Source organism: Equus caballus, chromosome 1 (assembly GCF_041296265.1).
Source record: "Equus caballus isolate H_3958 breed thoroughbred chromosome 1, TB-T2T, whole genome shotgun sequence".
NCBI classification, from domain to species: Eukaryota; Metazoa; Chordata; class Mammalia; order Perissodactyla; family Equidae; genus Equus; species Equus caballus.
The window spans coordinates 56,777,766-56,803,196 of NC_091684.1; the positions used below are offsets into that span (position 1 = coordinate 56,777,766).

General features: G+C 37.0%; 1 protein-coding gene across 30 annotated transcripts in view; it reads right to left on the reverse strand.

The window, feature by feature from the left end:
- The window catches only part of CTNNA3 (catenin alpha 3), a 1,507,895-nt gene that overhangs the window by 1,148,373 nt on the left and 334,091 nt on the right, over positions 1-25,431 (reverse strand). For all 30 annotated transcript variants that reach the window (XM_070225803.1, XM_070225839.1, XM_070225762.1 and 27 more), the window contains one exon: positions 921-1,184. In XM_070225803.1, coding sequence (XP_070081904.1) covers positions 921-1,184 — 264 coding nt within the window. The remainder of the gene's footprint in view (positions 1-920; positions 1,185-25,431) is intronic.

Sequence of the window (25,431 nt, forward strand, 5' to 3'; positions counted from 1 at the left end):
CCCAGCCTGCAACACCAGCCAGGACTTCTCCCTTGCTCTCAAATCCTACATTCATTCTGTCAAATCCAGCTGGCTCTACTTACAAAATTTAGCCTTGATATTCACTGATGCCACTCTAGTCCAAACTAAAATGTGAGGTGGAATGAGGTGGTACATTTAAACTGCAAAGTTGGAAGCTGTGTTACAACAATAGCCTCCTGCCTAGTTTTTCAGCTTCTCCCTTTGTTCCCCTTCAGTCTATGCTCCACATGCAGCCTTTTAAGACTCAAGTCTCATTGCGTCACACTTCTGCTTAAGACCTTACAATGGATCCCCTTTAACTTGGAGTAAAAGCCAGAGTCCTAAAAAGCCTACATGGCCTGCTATAATCTGGCCCCACTGGGTCTCTGACCTCACCTCCTATCACTCATCCCCTCGCTCTCCCCACCCAGGCACCCTGGCTTCCATGCTGTCACTTAAACACTGGGGGCATGCCTTCAAGCTTTTGCTCTAAATCTCCATCTGCCCAATTCTCTAACTTCCTTCAAGCCTTTGATAACATCTCACTTTCCCAACATAATATTCTATACCATTTACTTATCTACAATGTTACTGATTTGGGACTTTGCCTATATTCCCCTGCTAGAATGTAAGCTTCACAAGGGCAGTGATCAATTATATCGCAAGCACAAAGAACAGTACCAATAATAAGTATTTGTGGAATGAATAAATCCCACATTTCATAAGTTGATGTATGTAAAATAAAGTCATCATTTCAATCTAATTAACAATCACAATTTAAATTCACTGACTTCCTTGACAAAGATGCAAAGGAATCAGAAGTCTAATACTCTAAACTCCAACACATGGATCTGAAAACCCACTTCTATTTATGTTGATATTGGGACATCAAATCACATTTTACCTTTCTCTCAGCTTACCTCCAGCTCATCAAGGGCACTTCCCAGAGTTGCTGCCTGGGGTTCTGGCGGGACCAGCATATTCTGGATGCCTTGAGAAGCATTTGAAATTACATTGAGGGCATTCTGAATTTCTTCACAAACAGTGTCCTTGCTGGCTTTGAGGGAAGCAACATCAGAATGTTCCAAACAAGCTGAACAAATTGAATGCAAGAGGGGGGAGTTCTCCTTCAAGGAGGCCCGGGCTCCTGCAATTTCATCCCTCTGATTTGGAGATTTTAAGTCCTGAGGAAGAAAATAAAAAGAGAGTTTCCTTACAATGGGTTATGGAGAAAGATTTACACAAAGAAGCTCCATTTTTCTGCCAATATAAATGAAAAGAAAGCAGACACTAAGAAGTCTGCTATAAGTTAAAACCAAGGGCATCCATTATTTGTACATTCCTTCAGATTCTGATAAAGTTCTCCAATAGGAAAGCTGAGCCAATTAGCAAATAAAGGTCACAATGGTGCAGATGAATAGCAACTGAGTAGATCCCACGTTTGTCAGTCATATCCTTATAAGGCAGAAAAATACTCTGGCATTCACATTATTAAGTGCATTATAAGAGAGCTTGAATTACAAGGATGTTGATTACCTATTTCCGTAGATGCTGATGATTGCATTTAACCTTTTCATTAAAACTAAACCAATTCAGTTAAGAACAGTAAATTGAACCTCCCACCATTCAGCTATTTTCCACTCTTTTTTAGAAATACTTACTAATAAATTAACCCCAGATCTTTCTTTCTTTGACATTTATTCAACAAATAGTTATTAAGCACTTAGCATATGCTAGCCCTCATGCTGGCTGCTGGGTGTACAGACGTGAACAATCCTATGAGGACCTTGTTTTCCTGAAGCTTAATTCCTGTTTGAGGGGACAGGGGCCTAAAGGCAAACAATAAACTCAGTAAACAAATACATAAGACAACGTCAGGTATTGATAAACGTGATGAAGAAAACACAAAAGTGAAATGTCATAGAGACTGACTTGAGAGGAGAAAGCTGCTTTAGCTTGGGGGGGTCAGAGAAGATATTTCTGCAAAGATGACATTTCCAGTAAATATAAATGAAATGCATTTCAAACAGGGGGAAGAGAGGGAAGAGAAAGCCCTGTATAAGTGATAGCTAATGAACACTAGCTCAAAATACAGTGAAAAATCCTGGCAAGGGCTACCTTAACCAAGTGGGGAAAGTTAACATCATCAGTGATGTCACATGGATATTGTGTACCCCTTGACATACTGTGACATGAAGAGCACTTCACGTCTCTGGTATTCTCTCCAGAAACCCACAATCTCAGTCTAATAATGAAAAAAACAACCACAAACAAAACAGGATTAAGGAACATCCTACGTGATCCCTGGGCAGTATTCCTCAAGACTGTTAAGGTCACGGAATAACAAGAAGACTGATTGAGAAACTGTCACAGACCAGAGGAGACTGGGGAGATATGACAACTAAATGCAATGTGGTACCCTGGGTTGGATGCTGGAACTGAAAGAAAACATTCAAGGAAAAATCAGTGAAGGCCAAATAAAGCCCAGAGTTTAGCTATTAGTGATGCATGAACGTTTGCCTGTTTTTTGTGGCAAATGTAAGATATTAACAGTAGAGGAAACCAGGAGAAAGGTAGATGGGAACGCTCTGTACTATCTCTGCAACTTTTCTGGAAATCTAAAATTGTTAATATAAATAAAATGTTTATTTTAAAGAAAACCAATTCAAGGGAACTAAACAATAGCTTATGCATCCCACATACAATATCTCATGTAATTCTTATAAAAACTCATGACAGATATTATTCCCCATTTTAAAGATGAGAAAACTGAGGCTTAGGGAGAATAAGTTCCTGAGCCAAGTAACAGAGCTAGACGGTGGCATTTGTTGTATTGTAATTCAAGGCAGTGTAACTGCTAAGCCATGATCCTGACAACTGTTATACTTTTTCCTGCACAGGAAGCCCTTATTTGCTTTCCCTTATTTGCTACTATACAAGGATGAGGACTTGTATCTGTGTAATGACTTATAGTTTATAAGGTGCTCCTAGATAGTATCTTATTGATCATCACAACACCCTTTGAAGCAGTAAGGTTGGTGTTATTAGCCCCATTTTAACTAAATAGGTGTTTAGTGTAGGGAGATTAAGAGGCTGGTAAAAGAACTGAGATCTGAACCTAAGTCTTCTGATTGCAGATCCCATGATTTTTTCACAAGACTCCGCTACCTCGGGATAATGGTGCCTGAGGTTAATAAATGGCTGTGCTACTGTATTTTTAGTTCCTCCCTTTCTGAAAATAAAGGCTGTCTGCTACCTCGTGAGAGCTTGCGGGGAGATTAACTTCTTTTCGAGACGTAGGGAGGACAGTCAGAAGAAGCTGTCAACCCGTTGTTCATACTCACTAATTACCCAAGAAAAGCCACTTTGTGGTTTCTTGGCGTGCTATGATTTGCCCCTTATATTTCTAGTCTGGGTTCTAGTTTCAGCTCTGTCATTAGCACTACGAGCAGCGTAAGTCTTCTACTCTTTCAGTGTCTGTTTTTCCATCTGTAAAAATGGGGATAATGATACTTCTGCCAACCCTCTCATGAGATTGACTAAGCAATACATCAGAATTGGGGTATACTTGCAAAATAGTAGAGAATTATGGAAAGAGTACAGAACTACTTTCTTCCTTAAATTTATCAAACTTGGTGTACTGTTTTTGCCCCGTGATGGGCTTAGTGATTTTCATACTCCCCACAATTTTATAGCATGATCTGTATTTCTCTCAGTGTGACTTAGAGGATAAATAATTTAATGTTTGAAAGGATTCACAGCTCCTTAAAGGAATAACAATAAAAAGTATAAATATTCAGAAAAAGCTGAAGAAAATTCTCTGCATATTAGAGTATAATCTAAACTAATTATATAATTCCCTCTAAAGTGACTTACCCATTATACTTCTCTATTTAGAATGGCACAGTCAACATTTAGGTAGTCTCTGAAAGGTGAAAGTCTGCAAACACATATTATTACAAAAAAGGATAAAGTTAAAAATATTATTTCTTTTACTCTGATGGTGGCTGTGTATATCTGACTGTTAATTGCGGTAACTGTAATGCTGGAGGGACTTTGAAATTTAAAAAATTCTAACGTATTTTGGCTTTTTAGCCTATGCTTTGTTATCTCTGCCCAAGGCAATTACAGAATCCTTAATGAGCATGATTACACCAAAGAGCAAGCCGATAAAGCCTGTGAGAAAGGACAGATGCAGTGAACATAACAAAAATAACATATTATGGCAGCAGGTAGGGGAAAGAAAGGCAGGTTACAGAGTTTGGGTAAGGGAAATTGAGAGAGCAAGACCATTTCTCCTAAGGCACATCCCAAAAGATAAATTTAATGCAGTAAATAGGCACAAAGATAAAAGAAGTAATGAATGCCATCGTTCTAAACAAGGTTGTGGTGGTGTTTGTGGTTGCTTTATTTGGCTTTAGCCGATGATACCCTGGATTCAAAGGTTCGTAGGTTGTCTATTTCCTAAAATTTTAAACCAGGTCAAAACAGGAATTAAATGGTAGGGTCAATTAGGGATTTCTCTGGATGAAAAAGGACAAAGAATTCAGCTCCTCAGGGACTGATATTTATTTAATATCTTTTTAAAAATGTTCCAGAAGAAAAAGCTCACTTGAGATTTCCAAGTTAAGGAGACATTAAATGCTTCCAGCTGATGAAGAAACACACAGATGGCATTAAAAAAGAAGACCTCACCGTCTGTGCAAGTGGGTAGCGAAATAACATATGAGTTTTAACCCTGGCAAGAGAACAAAATATATTTAGAGATTTTAAAGATCACAAAGCATAAAAATGGAGGGCTCTAAGCTATAAGTTAATTAATTCAACCATTCATTCAACAAATATTATTGAGCCCTTACTATACATCAGGCAGTGTGCTAAATGTTAGGAATGCAAAGATAAAGAGCTTATAGGTCAGAAGGGGAAACAAATTTATATGGGAGTTAAAATAGAGTTATTCATAGCATAGGGGAAAGTCCTTCACTTGAAGGGACTGAAGATTTATCAGAGGAAGTGACTCTTAAATAGTAAGTAGAATTTATTCCTGTGAACAATGCAGAACAAAACAATAAGCAAAGCAAACAGCATGTGCAAAGGCCTAAGGCATAAGAGAGAGGGAAGCATGCAGGCCACTGCAGATGGCACTACGAGTACAGGGAACCTGAGCAGAAATGATGATGAATCCAGCCAGAAAGGTAAGCAGGAGATATTTCACATGCTATGCTAAAGAACTGTGAGAGCAACGAGCTCAGGTGTGCATTTTCAAAGATTGCTCTAGCAATGGTCTTTTGAGTAGATTAGAGAGAATAAAATTGCAGTCCAGGAGACCAGGCAATTAATCCAGGTGAGAGACAAGGAGTGCCTGAACACTGAATGCTATTGCTAAGCTGTAGTAGGATGGATTCAGGAATACCTAGGAGGTAAAAATGGTGAGACTTTGTGATATTTAAGGGAGCGGGGAAGGTATATAGAAGCATCTAGAAAATTGCTTCCAGCAATTATGTACACAGTGATGAATTCACCAAGAGGGAGAATACAGAATGAATAATGTGTTGGGAAGAGAAAGGTAAAGTATATTTCGTTATCTGCCAAATGTGATATGCCACCAGAATATCCAAATGAAAATATACTATACATGGATCTAGAATTCAGAGTAGAGAGTGGGCTAGAAACAGAGATCTGTGAATCACCAGCTTAGAGCTGGGAGCTAAAGCCATGTGCATGAAGTTTACAGCGACTTCACCCAGGATGAATGTCACAATAAGGAGAACCGGGAGTCATCATAAATTGTTTCTTGAGGATGTAAACATGGTAATTTTATGTGCTAGCCCAAAAGGCCAAATATATATTGTAAATCACCAAGAAGGACATTGGAAAATACTGAACTCAAAAAAAACAAACAAGCAATCAAAAAACACATGCACACCCTAAAGTTTACAACCTGTGGATAATTACACTGGGTAATTATAGTCATCATGCTTTAAGAAAAGAGAATCAAAGAAATTTTTTTAAGCAATTTGAGAAAACAAGATAACTTCTGTATCAGGGAGTTAAAAATACGGGGTCTGTTCGCCTTGAAAATGGGAAATTTTTATTGGAGGACACATGATAAAAAAATCTAGAATTCATGAATGAATTTGACAAATTGTTAATGGACTACTTTACTAAATCAAGGAGTAATACATTGAGGAAGTAGATTTTTAAATTTGAATGGAATAAATTAAAAATATATCTGTTCATATTGCTGTCTCCTTCACTTCATTATATCTTGAATGCTTCATTATATCATTAATGCTTGAATCAAGCATTATAGCTTACTTATTTTGTATCCCATTATCTAGTAGTATATGGCACATAGTAGGAGTTTAATACATTTTTTGAAGAAACAACTAGACAAATTAATAAGAAATAAATAAGAGGAAAATAAGCTCGAAAGGATATGAAACTTTGGATATGATTACTCCAAGAAATCAAATTTGTGAAAAATATACATAATCTGGGAAGTTTGGACAAATTTATTCATGACAATGCCACAGAAAGCTAAAGAGTAAAATTAAACTATACCTATCTTTCCATTAAATGTTAGTGAAGACATTGGTACAACTACTTTGGTAAATTATTTGATAGTATCTACTGTGTATATACCCCATGACCCAGCAAATGTTCATAGAAGCAGTCTCACAATAGCCTCAAACTGGAAACAACTTAATGAGAATGAACAAAATGTAACTACATGTGACAATATGAAATATGGAATGAAAAATGCCAGATACAAAAGAGTGTATATGGTTTGATTTGACCCATAAAAGATTCAGGCTCAGGCAAAATTAATCTACGGTTTTAGAAATCAGAATAGTGGTTACTCTTGAGGCGTGATTAGAGACTAGAAAGGGACATAAAGGATCTTTTGGATTGTGGTAACTTTCTGTTTCTTCCTCTGGGTGCTGGTTGCATGACAGTGTTCAGCTTGGAAAAATTCATTGAACTGTAAGCTTATAAGCTGTGCATTTTACAGAACATATTTTATCCTTCAATTAAAAAGTTTACACAAAATGAAACAAAACGAAATGTTAGTAAAGCTAAGCAAATATTCACAATCTGTCACATCTTTAGACAAAGGACACTGTTATAAATAAGCCATAGACTTGCCCTGGTGTCACATTTCCCATGATATTAAGGTAAGGATGAGAAAATTTGAGATGTAGTCCATTTGCAAGCATCTTCTACCAACTTTGAGGGCTTTTGTTAAAAAAAAAGAGAGAGAGAAAAAGAAATCTAAATGTTTGAAAAATAAAATAAGAGAAAGCTCCCACAGCCTGGCTGTTGAAAAGGGCAAGGCTAAAGGATTTTCATAGCAAGTGATTCCACGCACCCTTGAACACACCCTCATTTCGGAGAATCTGAGAAAACTTACTAAGCTGCATTCCTGCGCAAGTGGAATAGCTCAGCAGATACTCAGCTCAACAAAGCAAAACTACGGGCAAATTCTTAAGTTTATCTTCCAGGTGTTTAAACGAAGTTTTGGGAGCTGAGAAAACCACTCTGGCAGGGGAAGGAAGAGAGCTTATAAAGAGCAGTTTTGTGTTCTTGAAACTGAGATGTGCAGCAGAAAAGCCCATGGATGCTTTGCCATTCGGACCCCATTCTCGGTTGGCTTCTATCCCCCGTCCTCTCTCAGTCGAGATACTCCTGCTATCTGCTTCACTGGTCACCAGGCAGCTTCATGTTCTCCCAGAAACAAAATAGGGCAAACGCTTGCTAATGTAAATGCTTTCTCCAACATAAATTAGGAAATGGAATGCTCAGCCTTAACTCAGCTGAGGGATAAAAGATGGGGAAACAAGAGCAGACTACAGAGATAAAAAGAAAGTTTTGAGAAAAAAATAAAGATTGAAAAAGTGCAAGATTTTACAGTCAAAACATTATTAAGCAGCAGAGAGAGGCCTTTACTGCTTTTCTATCCTTATTTCCCATTTTCTATTTCATATTAACAGGACAGATTCAATAAAGGAGACAATAAAAGAATTCTTCAAATGCAAATAGAAATCTGAGAAACCATATAATAATAGTATTAATATATCCCCAAGGTATGCATCCTGGGCCATTAATGCATACCTTGGGTAGTTGAAATACACCAAAGTGAATATTAATAACTCCAAAGAAACCTCCTAGGAAAATATTATTACTTAATTCTAATGCAGACTGCCATGTCAGTCAAAAAAATGTACATATAAAGTTCAGAATCGCACTATGTTCATTTTCTATCCATCTGAAGAAAATGCAATATGTGTTACATCTGTGTATTGTTTGCCTAGAATTTATATCTAAAAAATAAATTCCATCTGATGTCATCTACCATAACATTAAAGTAAAGGGAATAAATAGAAAACTAATGAGCTACTTCTGCAAGATCCAGGTACTGTACTTCATGCTTTCCTTCCATTTGTGTGTATATTTCATCACTTGATCTAATAAAATTCAAATATCCCTAAGTTGGAAAACTCTTCCTCAAAAGTATTGATTAATTAACATCTATGAGAGTTAAGTTGGATTTTAACACCTAGTCAAAGATCAACAAATATCATTATCTTTACAATTCCTTCCCATTTAAGCTTCTGTGACTCACTTATGAGACCACCATTTTCCAAATACTCTGTTGCATCTCAGGGAGCAAACGGCATCACTTAGTCCAAATGGAATCCAAGTCCAGGGGTGTTGATGCAACTTCCTAGTTGCTAACCCCTTACATTCATGTAGTGGTTTATCCTGTTTAACACGTTTCCAGTAATTCTTTCACAAAGAATTCCATGAGGAGACATGAAAAGTTTTATTATCCCTAATTGTTAAAAGAGGAAAAGAAAATTTGTTCAAAGACACACAAGATTAGTAAAAAGTGACGGGGTGGTGATTATTTTTAAGAAAGCCAACATTTACGGAAGAACTATAATGCTTCCTATACTCAAACGCTCTCTATTCACTTTTTCATTTAATGGCCCAGCTATGAATAGGCTCCAGAATTGGTTCCTGTCTCAACACTATTTCTACCCAACACTATTTGTATTTGTTGTCAGTAACTTCATCATCTGCTCCCAAAGTCTGTGAAACGACTTGTAGGGAAGCAGAATTTGCCACCTCAAGATGTTTCTCTTTGGCATGAGGATTATTTCTGGCTGGTTATTTTTTTAAAAACATCAGACATGGGAAAAGCTCTGAAAACCAAGTAGAAGTTACCCTTTGTAAGAGACATTCACTTTTGTAAGGGAGACCTCCATTTGTAAAGATGTCTCCCTCTCTGTTCCAGGAAGGAAGGGGGTGACCTTATCTCTAGAAACGCTTATCAGTGCAGAAAGGCAAGGACTCAAATCTGCATAATAACCTTACTCTTGTTTACTGTGCTTTTCTGGTGATCTCCCATAACTAACTCCTCCTACCCCTAACATCTCTTTTGTCTTTAGCTGAAGATGGCATTTAAGCTGGCAGCCTCGGCCATTTTGAGAGTTACTCAGTTTTCCTGGGTTTCTCCCATGTATACAATGTTAGAAAGCTTTTTTTGATTTTTTCTTATCATTCTGTCTCATGTCAATTTAATTCATAGCCCAGCCAGAAGGACCTAGAAGGTAAAGGATTTGTCTTCCTCCCCCAGAAACTTTGCTATAACCCTGCTGTTCTCTGGTGGCCCAACAGAGAATACATATTTCAGGCACATCTGCCTGATGAATAATTGTATTACAATTCAGATTAAAAACATCTTCCTTAATTCAGTTTCAGAATAAGACTGATAAGAAAACCTCAGGCCAAAACTATAAGACTAGAAATTAAAGAGTGATCCATAAGGTCACTTAGATTGCTCAAAAATAGAAGTCAGAGATATATGGAAAAAGAGTGAAATTAGTAAGTATCATCTTGACTTTTTCAATTTACCTTTGATAAAGGAAACACTCTAAACATGGCATTTTAGTAATGATAGCTTAATAGTTGCTTTTCTCATAGGAAAAAACTGTTTGGCTTTTTAGTTTAATTCAACATGCTTGAAACACCTGCTGTACGGTGACTTTAAGCTAAGGCTATGAACTGATGTTTATTCTAAGCAGAAAGGATGAATAGGCCAGATGTAAGTCAACAGGGGGTGGTGAGGCCCTGGCGCACTAGAGTAGCTGCCCCATTGAAAAACATTCAAACTGGCCAAACAAAAAGAACCCCTGATCTCTGCTCTAAAGTACTAGCACAGACGTTTGTGGGAGCCTTATGAATGCATCTCCATGCTTTACATTCTTACCCTTCGTGTCTGACCTTGGAAGAGGTTAGAAAGATAGAAAATGCTCGTCCTGGGTTTGAGAAGCCTACACTAAGGGAAGAGGAGTGAGGCAAAGGCTGAGCAACTTCCAGGTAGGTAGTCTGCCTCATTATAAAGGAAATAGCATGAGCACTGGGGTTGGAATCCCAGCACAAAAACATCCAATAACAGGAGGTTTTGAGTAGAAAAACTAATTTTACTTCAGTTACAAAATGAGAAGAATAATTCTTAACTTACAGGGTATTCATGAGGTTAAATGATTTAATGTGAAATATTTTTCCAGCATTTTCCTACTTGACCTCCCTCTATGAAGCAAACTATCAGCCATATTCCCTCCTTAAAATGTTTTCCCTGTCTTCTTAGATGACAGTGAATATTAAATTTAAATTCACAGGTATTTACCTCTTTTCTGAGCTCCATATGCATTAACTCAAGTTGGATCTCAAAATAAACCTGTCTGAAATTGAACTTATTGTCGTTCTTACACTCCCCGCACCCAAATATGCCCCTCGTCCCACATTCTCAGACTGAATGGCCCCAGTATCCAGCTAATAAGAAATCTGAGGAATATCCTTGACTCTGCTATTCCCTCATCCCCACCACTAGGTAAGATCTCTTACTCTACTAATTAAATATTTCTCTAATATGTACCTTTGTTTTTGCCCTCACTACTAGTACTAGTCTAGAGGAGAAATAATTAGAGATAAAACTAAGAAGATGGTTGTGAATACAAGGTGGAGAGAACAAATTAGAGAAATATTTGGCAAGAGACAGAGCTTTTTGACTTCTACAATCTTTTCTCTATAATACCATCAGAGGAGTCTCTCTAAATTTCAAATACAATCATTATTCCCCAATTTAAGGTTTTCAAGCAACTGTTAATCCACACATACTAAAGCTCATGTTGCTTATTATAGACAACAGGATCTGACTCCAGCTTCTCTCTCCTGCCTCACTTTCCACCACTTCTTTCACAGGTACCCTTTTCTCCAGCCACATAGAATCACATGAGCTTCTACAGGTGCCTTTGCATGAGCTATTGTGCAGTCTCCCACCTGCATCTCCTGGTGAATATCTATTTATCCTTCAAGACATCTTGGATTCCCATGTTCTGTCACCCACAGATGCACTCATGTGCTCCAACAGTGCTTGTACAGATTAGTGCTTACATAGCACTAATCTAGCATGTATTAAACCATTACCCTTTGCTATAGTTATTCATTGACACTTCCATGTCCTTCACTGAATTATGAGTTTTTATTAGGGTCAAAACCATGTCTTAATTCTTTCATCTCCTGGGCCTTGTATAAGAGCTGGCACAGACCAATGAATTAACACCTCTCACCACTTTAAAGACATCAGAAAGCTTTGAGGGTTACTGCCATAAAATAATTTACTTTTCCATGAAATAAAATTTCTTTTTGGAAAGGAAGTCACAACTACGAAAAGCTAAGATATGCTCAGTCTAGAATGGAAATGTGCTTCATTAATTGTGTTCCCAGTTAGGCTAACTGGATCTGCCTGCGAGCTGGTCTTCAAAGCGTTCTGGCCTAGGCCTCCTCGAAAAAGCTAAGGATGACAGTTTTTAGCACTTATATGCAAGTATGTTATTCAGTGCTTATTGCTATGTATCTCAGGCTGTTCTAGAAAATATCTGATTTCTAAACACATTCTCCAGTGGGAAGCAAGATCTTGAACAGAATATAGGTAAAGATGTCCCGTGTTTGATATGCTTTTCATAAAGTTAAGTTAGTGCTCCCTACATTAACAGATCCATCTGACTGAGGAAAACAGAAATAACTTACGTTAATAATCTTGCAAAGTTTTGAGTATTCTGGGATACTGATTTCAACAAGCGTTTGTACAGTAGAATTGAACTAAGAGCTGTGAGAAAATATAAAGTAAAAAGAAGCATTCGTTCTGAAATCCTCTGCTCTCTGAAAACTGTTACAAAATAATATGCTAAAATAAATAAAATGGGCTAACATTGGTGGAATATATCAGAATTCCTACAGGAATTATAAGGGAAAGCATGGGAAGGTTAAGAAAGAGAGCCAGATGAGCATTTAGAAATGCCCCAGGTAAACAAAAGCCCCCAAAAATGATGTAAAAGTCAGTTGTCTCTCCAATAGGCATCTCAAACAGAATATATCAAAACCCAAGATCTTGATAGTGTCCCTCAACCAGCTATTCCCATAGTCTTCACGAGTTCAATAAAAGGCAATTTTTCCAGTTGTCCAGACCGAAAACCTTGATCCTTTACTTCTCTTTCTCTTGAATCTCATGTCTGGTCTGTCAACAAATCCTATCAGTTTTACTCTCATTTATCCAGAAGTTGACCTCTTATCATCTCTAGCAAATAATCATGCCACTGCTTTGCTCAAACCATCCTACATATCTCTCTGACCTCATACCTACTACTCTTTTCACTCACTGTGATCCAGCCACATGGACCTCCTTGCTATTTCTCTAAAAGCCAGACATGTCCCTACATTAGGCCATCCCATTGCTGGCATGCTCTTCTAGACACATGACTGGCTCACTCTACCACTTCTTTTGAATTTTTACTCAAAAAATCAACTTTTCAGTGAGACCTCCTTTGGTCACCCTATCTAAAAGTTCAACCAACAATTCCGCTTTCAATATGCCATATCCTCTTTCCCTGCTTTACTTTCTTCTTAGTATCGACCACTAACATAGCCTATGTTATAGTTTTTAACGTGTTTGTTTTCTGTCTTTTCCAATGGAATGTAAGCTCCATGAGGTCTCATGAAAGGTACTTTATAAATATTTATTTAATGAATTAATTAATTAACACCAACCTAAATTAAAAATTTGCAATTAACTATTTGAAACATCTTACTGATCTCACATGCAAAAACTTATCCCACACATATGGAAATAAAATACCAGAAAATTGTCTAATTATACCTGAGAAGACAGATAAAAGGCACAGAAATAGATAGCACAAAACTTCCTGCTCCCTTTTATCTCTCATATCAGAGACAGATCTTAGAACAAGTGCACCTGTTTATCTTAGGATTTACTTGTGGGTTTTACTTTAGGTCGTTTTTAAGGCTTACCAGAATGCGTATAGAAAGCTTCTGAACTTAAAACATAGTGGCTGTAGTTAAAAGGTCAGCTGTGTATGCCTGCCTATTAGAAGGTAAACTGTACTTAAAAATCCAGATACCTAATTAACAAAGACTTTGCCTTACTTAACAACTATAAATCGAGCACGACTCATCTACATGCAGAGTATTCACTGTTTAGTTTTTGCCTATTTGAATACTCATGTCTCTAGGAATGGCTGCAATCCACTCTGGTACATAAAATAAATTAACATTCTTACACTCTGGAGAAAAGTACGTATTTAGCACCAAATGGAATCAGCAGATGACTAAATACTCTCTTTTTCTGCCTTGTTTCTATCGTAAATACAACAGATGCAAGATGCTGGAATGTGGACAACCCCCAGAAGGTTGGTGTTTTCCTCTAATGCAGAAATAAACCATTCAAAAATGCTTTCCATATAGCATACGCAAGTCAGCAAGAGCCCCTTGGTTTCTTTATTGCTATCAAAATGACTTTATGACTAAATATATCACAAAGGCCTCCATAGTCCAAATGAAGCACAAGACTACCTTTGATGTTAAATATCACTAAATAGCTTATAAATTTATAGCAATGGTCGTTCATATCCAAGATAAATGACTGTCACATAAATGTTCTAGAGTTATTACAGTTTACACTAAATGCTGAACATTACCCGAATTCACAGGACACTGAGTGGCATGAGGCATGAATCTCTAAGAGATAAGTTAGTAGACTAGGACTCCTTCTATATTAAGTATGAAAATATCCTCTTACTAGGAAGACCTAGTTTTCTTCAATATCACCTCCTTCAAAAGCATAATGCACAAGGAAAATGACATCACCCTTGGTCTAATTGTCACGTTTCTCTAGCTCCTATTACCTCAATGTGAGTTGAACTTTCATTTGCATTTTTATTCACTGTTGTATTTGTGAGAAGTACATACTCAGAGATATTCAATTTCAGTCAAAAAAGACAAAAACATTCTTCAGCCTGATAAAGAGAATCTATGAAAACCCACAGCTAAGATCTTACTTAATGGTCAAAGACTAAATGCTTTCTTCCTATGATCAAGAACAAGACAGGTATGTCCTCTTTCACTTATATTCAAAATTGTACTAGAAGTTCTAATCAGATAATTTAAGAAAGAAAAATAAGTAAAAGGCATCCAGATTGGAAAGGAAAAAGTAAAACTATCTCTATTTGAGAACATGATCTTGTATAGAAAAAAATCCTAAGGAATTCACCAAAAAACCTATTAAGCCAACAACAAGATCAACAAGGTTGCAAGGTGCAATATCAATATGCAAAGTCAATTGTATATTTATATACTTGCAATAAATGATCTGAAAATAAAATTAAGGAAACATTTCTACTTATAATAGCGTCAAAAAATAAAATACTTAGTAATAAATTTAACAAAAGAAGTACAAGACTTCTATACTAAAATCCACAAAACATCATTGAAGAAATTAGGAGGGCTGGCCCAGTGGCACAGCGGTGGCCTGGGGTTCACGGGTTCAGATCCCAGGTGCAGACCTACGCACTGCTTGTCAAGCCATGCTGTGGCAGGCATCCCACATATAAAAATAGAGGAAGATAGGCACAGATGTTAGCTCAGGGCCAGTCTTCCTCAGCAAGAAGAGGAGGCTTGGTGGCAGATGTTACCTCAGAGCTAATCTTCCCCCAAAAAAAGGACAATAAAATGAAATTAGGGAAGACTTTAATAAATGGAAAGACTTTCCATGTTATGGATTGAAAGACACAATATTGTTATGAGGGCAATATTCCCCCACACTGAACTATAAATTCAGTGTAATTCCTATCAAAATGCCAACTCTGTTTTTTGCAGAGGTTGACAAGATGAACCTAAAATTCATATGAAAATGCAAAGGTCCCAGAATAACCAGAGAAATTTTTAAAAGGAAAAGCAAAGTTGGAGAACTCACACTTTCCAATTTCAAAACTCACCAAAAAGCTACAAGAAGGTGTGTTACTGACATAAGGATAAATATAGAGATCAATGGAATAGAATTTAAAGTCCAAAAAGAAACCCTTAAATTTATAGTCAATTTATTTTCAACAAGAGACAAGACAACTCAATGGAGAAAGAATAGTTGTTTCAATAAATGGTGCCGGAATAATTGGATACTTATATGCAAAAGAAGGAAGCTGGACCACTACTTCATATCATATGCAAAAATTAATTCAAAATGGATCATGCACCCTAATGTAAGAACTAAAACTATAAAACTCTTAAAAGAAAACATAAGAGTAAATCTTCATTACCTTGGATTAGACAGTGGTTTCTTAAATATGATGACAAAAGCACAAACAATAAAAGAAAAAATATAGAAATTGAACTTCATCAAAATTAAAAAGTTTTTGAATCAAAAAAAACCATTAAGAAAGTGAAAGGACAACATAGAGAATGGCAGAAAATTTTGCAAACCATATATGTGATGATGCTCTTGCATCTAGAATATATAAAGAACTATTAAAAATCAATAGTAAAAACACAATCCAATTAAAAAGTGAGCAAAGGGTCTGAAGAGACATTTCTCCAAAGAAGATATACAGATAGCCAACAAGCACATGAAAGATATTCAATACCATCAGGGAAATGTGAATAAACCACAATGAGCTACCACTTCACACTCACTAGTGTGAGTGTGATCACACTATGATCACAAAGACAGACAATAACAAGCATTGACGAGGCTGTGGAGAAAACAGAACTTTCACACATTTCTAGTAGGATTGTAAAATGGTGCAGCCACTTTGGGAAACTCCCTGAAGGTTCCTTAAAATGTTAGTCATAGAATTACCATATGCCCCAGCAATTCTTCTCCTCAGTATATATTCAAGAAAAAATAAAATATATGCCCACATAAATACTTATACATGACTGTTCATAATAGCACTACTCATGATAGCCAAAAAATGGAAACAACCCCAAGGTCCATCAATTGATCAATGAACAAATAAAACGGAATATAGCTATACAACGAAATATTATTTGGCAATGAAAAGTAACAAAGTACTGATATATGCTACAACATGGATGAATCTTGAAGAGTTTATGCTAAGTCAAATAACCCAGTCACAAAAGACCACATGGTATGGTTTCACTTATATAAAATGTCCAGAATAGACAAATCTATAGAAACAGAAAGTAGATTAGCAGTTGCCTAGGGCAGGGGGGTGAGGAAAGTGACTGACAATGGGTACAGGTTCCTGCTGGGAGTAATGAAAATGTTCTAAAATTAGATTTATCAATCCTTGCACAACTCTGTAACTATACTAAAAACTATTGACTTGTATACCTTAAATGGGTGAATGTTATAGCAGGTAAATTATACCTTAATAAAGTGGTTAAAAATAAAGACAAAGGCATAAACATCAATATGTTATTAGAAAGAGGAGTGAAGGGGCAGTCTGTCATAATCAGCGGTGCCCAGACTTGAAGTATGCTAATAGTTTGGAAACTCAGGACCAATAAGGAAAAAGAGCATGCCAAGACCAAAGGAGGTAGGGTTTGGAAAACTGTTGGCTTAAAGCATCTAAATAGGCCAGGTCATATTTCTCAACAGAAAATAATCTCAGTCTAAATTACAAATAAAGTCTCTTCTAGAATATGCAATCAGACGCCCAGTTCCCAATAGTAGGGAATTCCAGATTTGGGGGTAGGGGTGAGCAGCGTACACTTAAACAAAGATGGGAGTGGTGTTCAGCATCAGGAAATCAATCCATTCTCCATAAGATCCTCACCAACAACCTGCACGTTTGAGGAACAGAATGAAGACCCAAGGAAAAATGATGGTAGTTATTATGTGGGAAATTAGAAGCTCATCTACTGTCTTGGGTTTGAAAGAGGAAGTGTTTCTAGACCAGATAGGAAGAGGAGACAAGGAAAATGTGGAGAGGAAACAGAACTACAAGGGGCTAATCTATAGTCTGAATAGTCTGAAGAATATGATTTTGAGGAGGAGTGAGGATGACAACTAATGTGCATCCTTTCCCTCTCTCTCTTTCTCTCTTTCTGTTTCTTGCTCTTGCTCTGCTTCCCTTATGATTAGGTAAAGTCCTAGAAAAGGCAAACATCCATAATGGTGGTCATCAAGGGATTTAGCTCTTAGGAGTAAGGAATGCAGAGTCATAGGAGGTAACAGGGAATGGCAACACCATAGGAGATCATGGCTGTTTCTTACAGCGTTTTCTCTAACAGAGGAATACCAAAGGAAATGACAAACAATAATGATTGATGATGACACTGATGACGATGATGATAGAGATGGAGACGAACTTTGACTAGCAGAACAAAGCAAGAAAGATTCCTGGTTCTAAACCTAAGCCAACACTGGAGGACTGGAAACTGAGGCAGTATGAGGGCCACTCAAACACCCATAGTTCATTCCTGATTGGCCAATCAGACTCAAGATCCAACATACCAGGAATAAAGTATAAGAGACATGTATTTAGTGTCTATTATGTAGATGGGAGTGTTCCAAGTGCTTTCTCTCCTTCTATGTTTTATGTATAGAGAGAAAGGTTCTTTCTTTAAGCTGCAATACTGTTCTCTTTCTTACCAATTTATTTTCAATTACATTCTCTAAATCTTTACAAGCTCCTGCGGTGTCCTTTTGAGGACTTACCTTCTTGCTACCTTTGGTATAGAGAATACTGGCAGAAGAAAAAAAGAAACCCAAAGTTGAGTTCACAAAGGAAATGTCCCAAAGTGGCCCTCAAGATTCAGTTTAGATTTAGTTCAAAATAAATAACGACTTGTAAATTAATAAAAGGTACTAACAAGTTGCAGGATCTAAGAAAAGCCACTTAGCTAGGAAAGAGGAAGAGTCAAGAGGGAGGGATGAATCAAAACTATCACGTATTGAGTATCTATTATAGACAGAGTGCTCCAGGGCCTTTCCTTTTCCTGTGAAGTGAGAATCCTTACCACCATTCTTATGTATAATAAGAACAAAAGCACGGAAAGGTTATAACTCGTCCAAGGTCACAGAACTGCTACTATAGTCGGCACTGGAACCTAGATCTTTCTGATCTAAATCCATGCTCTGAGCACAGTGCAATGGTACATCTATTAACACATCTCTCAAATTCACTTTTTTAATATATCAAGTGAGATGTCTAAATTTTGAAGTGTCACTCTAAAGTAACATAAACTTTTGTGTGGTTATTCCTATACAAATACAAAGTGGTACAAAACTATAATAATTTCCGAAATCTATTATAACTCTAAAATTCTCTAATATGTCTTAATCAAAAATATTCAGAGGGAAAATTACACAACCTAAAATCCCAACAATACTGAGACTGCGTTTCTTCTATGTATTATCATGAGCATGTAGGCTCATTGACTCTGCACATAGTGATTACTAGGTGTCAGCACTCTTATACCCACCTATATACATTAAAGGTTTCATCCTCCTAATAACCAGATGTACCATATTATAATCCCCATTTTATAGATAATATTAAGTAACTGTTCAAAGCCAAAAAGCCAGTGAGTGGTTGAGGTGAGATTTAAAGCAAAGTATTCTGGCCCCAGAGCCCAAGTGCTTCACTACTAGGCTATTAGACCCTCCAGTGAGAAGTGAAAACATCCTGGTGGAGTTTCAGTGTTTGAATTCCTGCACATTTTCTCATTTGATCCCATTATATTGTATTCATTACATAGATTAATAAATTAAGGGAACAAAGACTTGTTTAATGTCATACAGCTATCAAGTGGCAGGAAACCCATCTCATTTTTGCAACACACCATGAGATTTTGCTTTGTGAATTGCTACCACTGAAAATAAGCAGCAGGGAAAAACAATTTAAATATTATAGAGATTATATAGATAGTAATAGATACAATAGATAAGAGAGGTAATGAGAAGAGCACCAGGAAAACTGTAGTTTGTCTCCTTTGAAATTTTCATACACTGTTAAATTCCATTCTCTTCTCTATCACAGAACAGGGCCAGATTCTACTAAGACCTTAGAAGCTTAGAGATTTAAGCTACTTAATTATACCATTAGGAAAAACGTTATTTGCCACCGCCTTTCCTGTGCTTTGCTGTCTTTCTTTAATTTGGCATCAATTAATTTTTTTCTGACTGCATCGATTGTTCACTGAACCGGGAAACCTACTCTTGATACTAGAGAAGTAATGCTTCGTCATCCTGATTTTATGCTAGGAATTTGCTTCAGTCTGAATTGTTAATCACCTGAATTGCCTTACCAAATGACTTCTTTTGATCCATTTGACAGGTAAAAATATTGGGGCATTAAATTTATATTTATTATTAAATTAACAATAAATATAGTCCATAAAAACACACGTTCCTTTAGATCACTTTTTGGAGAAAGTAATGGGACACATAAATCTGATCATTATTGGATGTTTATCTGAATGAAGGAACACCCAATAAGGATGACAGTTTTTCCCTAAAATCTTTTTATCCCTACATTCAATTAAATGACACAAGATGCAATGCTCTAGAAATTTCCTTAGGGTTAATTATCTGGGAATTTAACATTGCTTTGAAAAGTTTCCAAGTGATGTTAGGCATTCAATTTATTTCCCACCAGGAAGAAGAAACAGAACACAATATAAAATATTCAATCTAAGCTTTAATTAAGATCATTTAAGATCAAATAAGGGAGGTGACAGAGCAAACAGGGAAAAAAACAGCAAAACCTCAACATCATGGACATTGAACATACCTAGCGGTATTTTATAATGAAACTCAGAATAAAATCAACTTAAATGTTTAAGAGTTAAAAAAGAGTTTAGTTAAATAAAAGAGACTTAAAATGGCAAAAAGCAAGTTCTGTTTATTAGTGTTTTCCTTTAAATTAAAAAAGAAGAGGCAACCTTGCTAATATTTTATGCTTACGTATGCACTTGCTTACTTAAGAGCTATACACTTTACCAGTTTCCAGCTATAAACATGCTCATAATTTTAGAATTCTGACAGTGGATAATCATTTTATAACTATACAACAGTCTCAAACAACAGTTATCTAAATAGTTTCTTGAATCATCACGTGATGCTTACACAGCTGGGCTTTTGAAGACCAGCGTGTGAGTGATAATTGCATAGCTATAATTCTGAGCCTGTCGTTTTAAGAACAAGCAGGTTCTTGGGGAGTTAAAGATGGGGTTTGTGGCTTTTTAACTCAAAAGATAATCTAGAGAATAAAGTGCATAAAGGCTCCTAGAGTGCGACACTGAAAGCACAAATTCCAGTTTCAACTAGAGAAGGCAAAAGCTAATGTTCTCATTGCCACATTAATTTTCTCACATAATACCTGGGCATTGTTCTTGCTTCTAATTACGTTCCCACATGAACGCCTTATTACATATAATGTGGGAAATATTACAGTGAGATATCTTGTGTCTCTTGGCTTGTGTTTGTTTTATATTTATAACCCTAATGTTCTACAAGGTGAGGTTTTGTATCTAATAAGGATGCTCCAGTACATGGACTCTGATCCCCCAAACACAAGGAAAAAAGCTTCTCTTAAACAGTGGGACGACTAGAGCTTCAGGCAGGGTTGTTTTTTTTTTTTCTTTTTCATAATTCTATCATTTATTCATTCATTCAATCCCCTATTTTTTTCATACATGATTTTTTGTCTTGTTTTGTTAGAATAGTTGGTTAAGGAGAATGGAATTCGTTCTCTAGTTAAAAGCAATAATGAATAAAGAATATTTCAGAGAACATAAACTAAAATATAGAATTGAGGTTTTATGTAGACTTCTGTAAATTCTCCAGAGCTTTTCTGAAAGAGAGAAGAAGAAATGTTCAGGTATGACTTTCAGGACCTGAAAAGTAATAACTTTTCAGACTCCACTTACATCATCACAAAGTTTAACAAAACTGAATCAAATGCCCAAGAACTCATGAAGTCATTCATTCCCTCAATATGTATTAAGGGCCTGCTGTGTGTCAGACAACTGACAGGAAGCTGAGATACAGAGATTAACAAGGATAAGCCCTTTTCCCTCCATAAATGCAATCGCTCTTCAAAACTCAGGGTTTCATCACTCATTTCAACAACGATTATTTCTGAACGTATTTTTCAAAATGCCCAAATTTTCATGAACTAACCACACCTAGGTTTCCAACAGTGAATACTTAGCAATCTTTCATGGCATTTTTGTTATCCTGCAATTTTTTAAATCTTAAATGATATCCAGTTTATTATATCCCTTTTCATGAAAATCAAAGCCCCATTGCTGAATGGTCCTTAAAAATCAGTCAGTTTTTCAGTAGAAAACATTTAAGCATTCATTGCATCAATATGGCCTTAAATATGTTCTCTTTTAGGCCAAGTATTGTTTTTGGACAAGAGGTGTTCAACTATTCTGTCAAGAATACTCTCCAAAACATACTTAAAATGTTCAGTTTTTTAGCTTTCAGCTACATACTACTACTATAACCCAAGTTCCCATTCTACAGAACCTAAACATCCCACAGAATGAAACCTAACATATTCAGTCTTCAGTGTGTCTCTTGGTTGTCTCTTCACGTTTTTACCCATAAAGATTGGTGACAGGGGCTGGCCCAGGTGTGCAGCGGTTAAGTGCACATGTTCTGCTTTGGCGGCCTAGGGGTTCACCGGTTCGGATCCCGGGTACGGACCTACACACCGCTTGTTAAGCCATGCTGTGGCAGGTGTCCCACATAAGATAGAGGAAGATGGGCATGGATGTTAGCTCAGGATCAGTCTTCCTCAGCAAAAAGAGAAGGATTGGCAGATGTTAGCTCAGGGCTAATCTTCCTCAAAAAAAAAAAGCTTGGTGACATATCTTTACAACACCTTCTTTATCAGCCTGAGGACTCAAGCATAAATCTGAAACCTCAAATCTCAACCTCAACCCTAAGAGTATATTATGCAAAAACAAATAATGAATAAAAGTGTTTAGAATTAAAAGATCTGGATACAATCTTGCCTCAACTGCTTCCCAGCAAGACAGCAAGACCTTGAACAAATCATTCATCCCAGAGGCTTAGATCACTTGACAAAGCAGGAATAATCCTTATCATAAGGGAGGGTTTGGAAAGGGTATAATCAGATAATACATATGTAAAAGTACTTAAACTGTAAAGTATATGTACATAGCCCCAAGATTGCTACCTGCTCCCTACTTCATGACTATTTTTACACTACTCCATGTTACAACTTCCTCACTTCCAACTCTCATGTTGAAGAAAATAATACATAACCAATCTATAAATGAAAATTTGGGTGAGTTTATTCTGAGTTGAAAGCTGAGGACCATGGCCCGGGGCCTTTCTTCGCAAAGGAAGAAAGGGCACCAAAGAAGTGGGGTGCACAGAGTGGTTATATACCCCCAGAGAGGATGTTTCACATAGGATTGAAATGTCCCTTTTACAATAGTTGCGAGACTGCTCTGTCTGCACAGTGATTGATGGAAACAGCAGGTAGGTCTGCTGTCTCAGTGAACACAGCAGGGTGGCAGTCTGTTGTCTCCAGCTGGGTGGTCACAGGTGAGCTGGGTGGTGAAAGGTGAGTGCAGCAATCAGTTCCTAGCCTAACGAAAGATGCTTATCCCTAAGGAAATGCCAATGTGGGGGGAAGTTGCACCTTTATCTCAAGGGCCTTTGTTCTGGCCATAGGAAATGTCTAAGCAGATATACAATGAGTGCTCAACAGCCACAGTCAGGCCCTTTTGGAAAAAACAAAGTCAGGCCGAATTAGGTTTATACCAAATGGCTTCCTCGTATACTCCAATATATCCTATTACTTGCCATTTTTATTTGTCACTCATGACCCTCTATGTTTTTGCCAAATTAGCAAACATATTCTCAGCTTCTCAGCCACGGGATGCTAGGTGACCTTGCTCTCTGATTTTGCCTCTTTCCTACGATCACTCAAGTGGGGTAGCTTCATCGGTAGCACAGGCAGTTTCCTACAAAGTGTGATTGGAAGGGTGTTGGAAAGGCCACCTTTCCAAACACGCCTCCTCCCCTACTCTGCTAGTGTAGCAGTTCCACCATTATAAATTCATTACTTTGGAGTAAAGCATAATGTCTTCAGTGGTCCTTTATTAGATGCCAGTACCCCTAAAGGAGTAATCAAACAACATGTATTTGCTAAGCATATTTTATATACTTTAACATTGTGCTAAATAACAAATGAACCCAATAACGAGGGTCACTTCCTAAAAAAGAACCATGATCAGGAGGGAGCAGGACCACAGAGGTTATGTGTGTCTCACTCAGGGTGGTGATGGAAAAGTAAAGGGTGCGCCAGGACCCTAAGTTCTAGGGAACGCAGACTCCTGATGAGCAGGAGATGCCACATTTGGAAGAAGATCTAAAGCAACCAGAGAGCAGAACAGAAACCTGAGTATGGACAGGACTCAAAACACACTATGGCATTTGCTGCTCTTTTCTAATTAGCTTTCCCTTTGTAAGTAGTCCTAATAGAGAAATTTGGCAAAAAATATAAAATACTTTCTCCACAAAATAATTTTAGGGACTACCTTAAACACAGAAAAAGTGGTAGCTGTGCTTTGACAAAGCCCAGAAAGTCCCCTCACTCCAAAATATCTCTCCCATCTAGGACCTAGAATTTCAGTCTTAATCGGGCAAGAAGTGCCCTCCCCATCATGTTATCTTTCAAATTCAATGTTGCAGGTATGTATAACATTGAATCACAATATGTATTTGCTCTTGATTGTTATGTAATTGCCCTTGATAAAGCCATTTCTTTGACAAAAAGAAGTTTAAAGCGTCAAGTGCTCTGATATAGAAGAGGGTCAGTGATCATTCATATGGTTAGTCTGCCTATAAGTCAGTTTGGAGAAAGACTTTTAATAAGCAGGGGGGGCTTCCTGTGCTCCCAGATTAGCCTAGGGCCGACCCTGACAACCTGATTCCTTATGTGTGCAAACTTAGCTCACACTGGCAAACAGATGCGAGTGAATGAGGAGACTACAAAAGGCACACAGAAGGTATTCAAAATCTCCCCAAACTTAATGCAAGACCAAGCTTTAAAATCAAGAGGGACAGAAATGCTAAGAACATTGGCTACAAGTTAACTGAGTTCAAGGAGTTAAAAGGTCTTAGAATTAACCATGAAACTTGAAAAATACGTGAATGGTCTTCAAAAACAACATTTGGAAAATGGTACGCCAGAAATATAAATACTGCAGGTGCCAAGAGGAAGACATTTTGCAATGACTAACAAACTAAGGCATCTTAATGTGAAGACTGATTATATAATACAAAATAAAGTAGAGTAAGGAGGAGACAGAGGTATGTTTTCTCATTAGTTCTGGCTTGGAACCACATTGCATAACATCACCAGATTTATGAATATAAACCATCTAAAATAAGCCACGGCTGTTCCCTGAATCAGATCATCTTTATAGCTCAAAAGCTCAAAGAGGCTGTCATTTCAAATCCCTACATTTATTCAAAATATTTTAATTGTCTCTATTTAGTATAAAATCTCAAAACTACAGTACTCAGTATGGTCAGCAAGGGGTAATTGGAATAGAAAAATAATTCAGAAAAGAGAAATCAGAGGAAAATGCTTCATTTTCGATGATATGCCTCTAGTTCATGGTTTTTTTTCTTTTCATATGCAGTTACACAGAGTTCTGCTATTTGAATAAAATGTGGATGTTTTCAAGAATCAACTAATAGTTAACACTAACGTAGCACTTCCTATGTGTCAGACACTGTTCTAAAAGCTTTACATATATTACCTCATTTACATATATTACTCAACACATTTTAATAGTGTATAGTGTAATATTATTTGTACTTAACAGATAAACAAACAAAAGTAAGGATGTAATTGTTAGTGTAGGGGAGGAAGACATTTCCTCTTCCCAAATGTGGGTTCTTCTGGCCAGAGAACAAATTAAATTCACATGAGACAGAATAGCAAGAGAAAATTAAACAAAGCTATATGAGGAACCATGGCCCGGGGTCTTTCTTCCCAAAGGAAGAAAGGGCACCAAAGAAGTGGGGTGCACAGAGTGGTTATATAC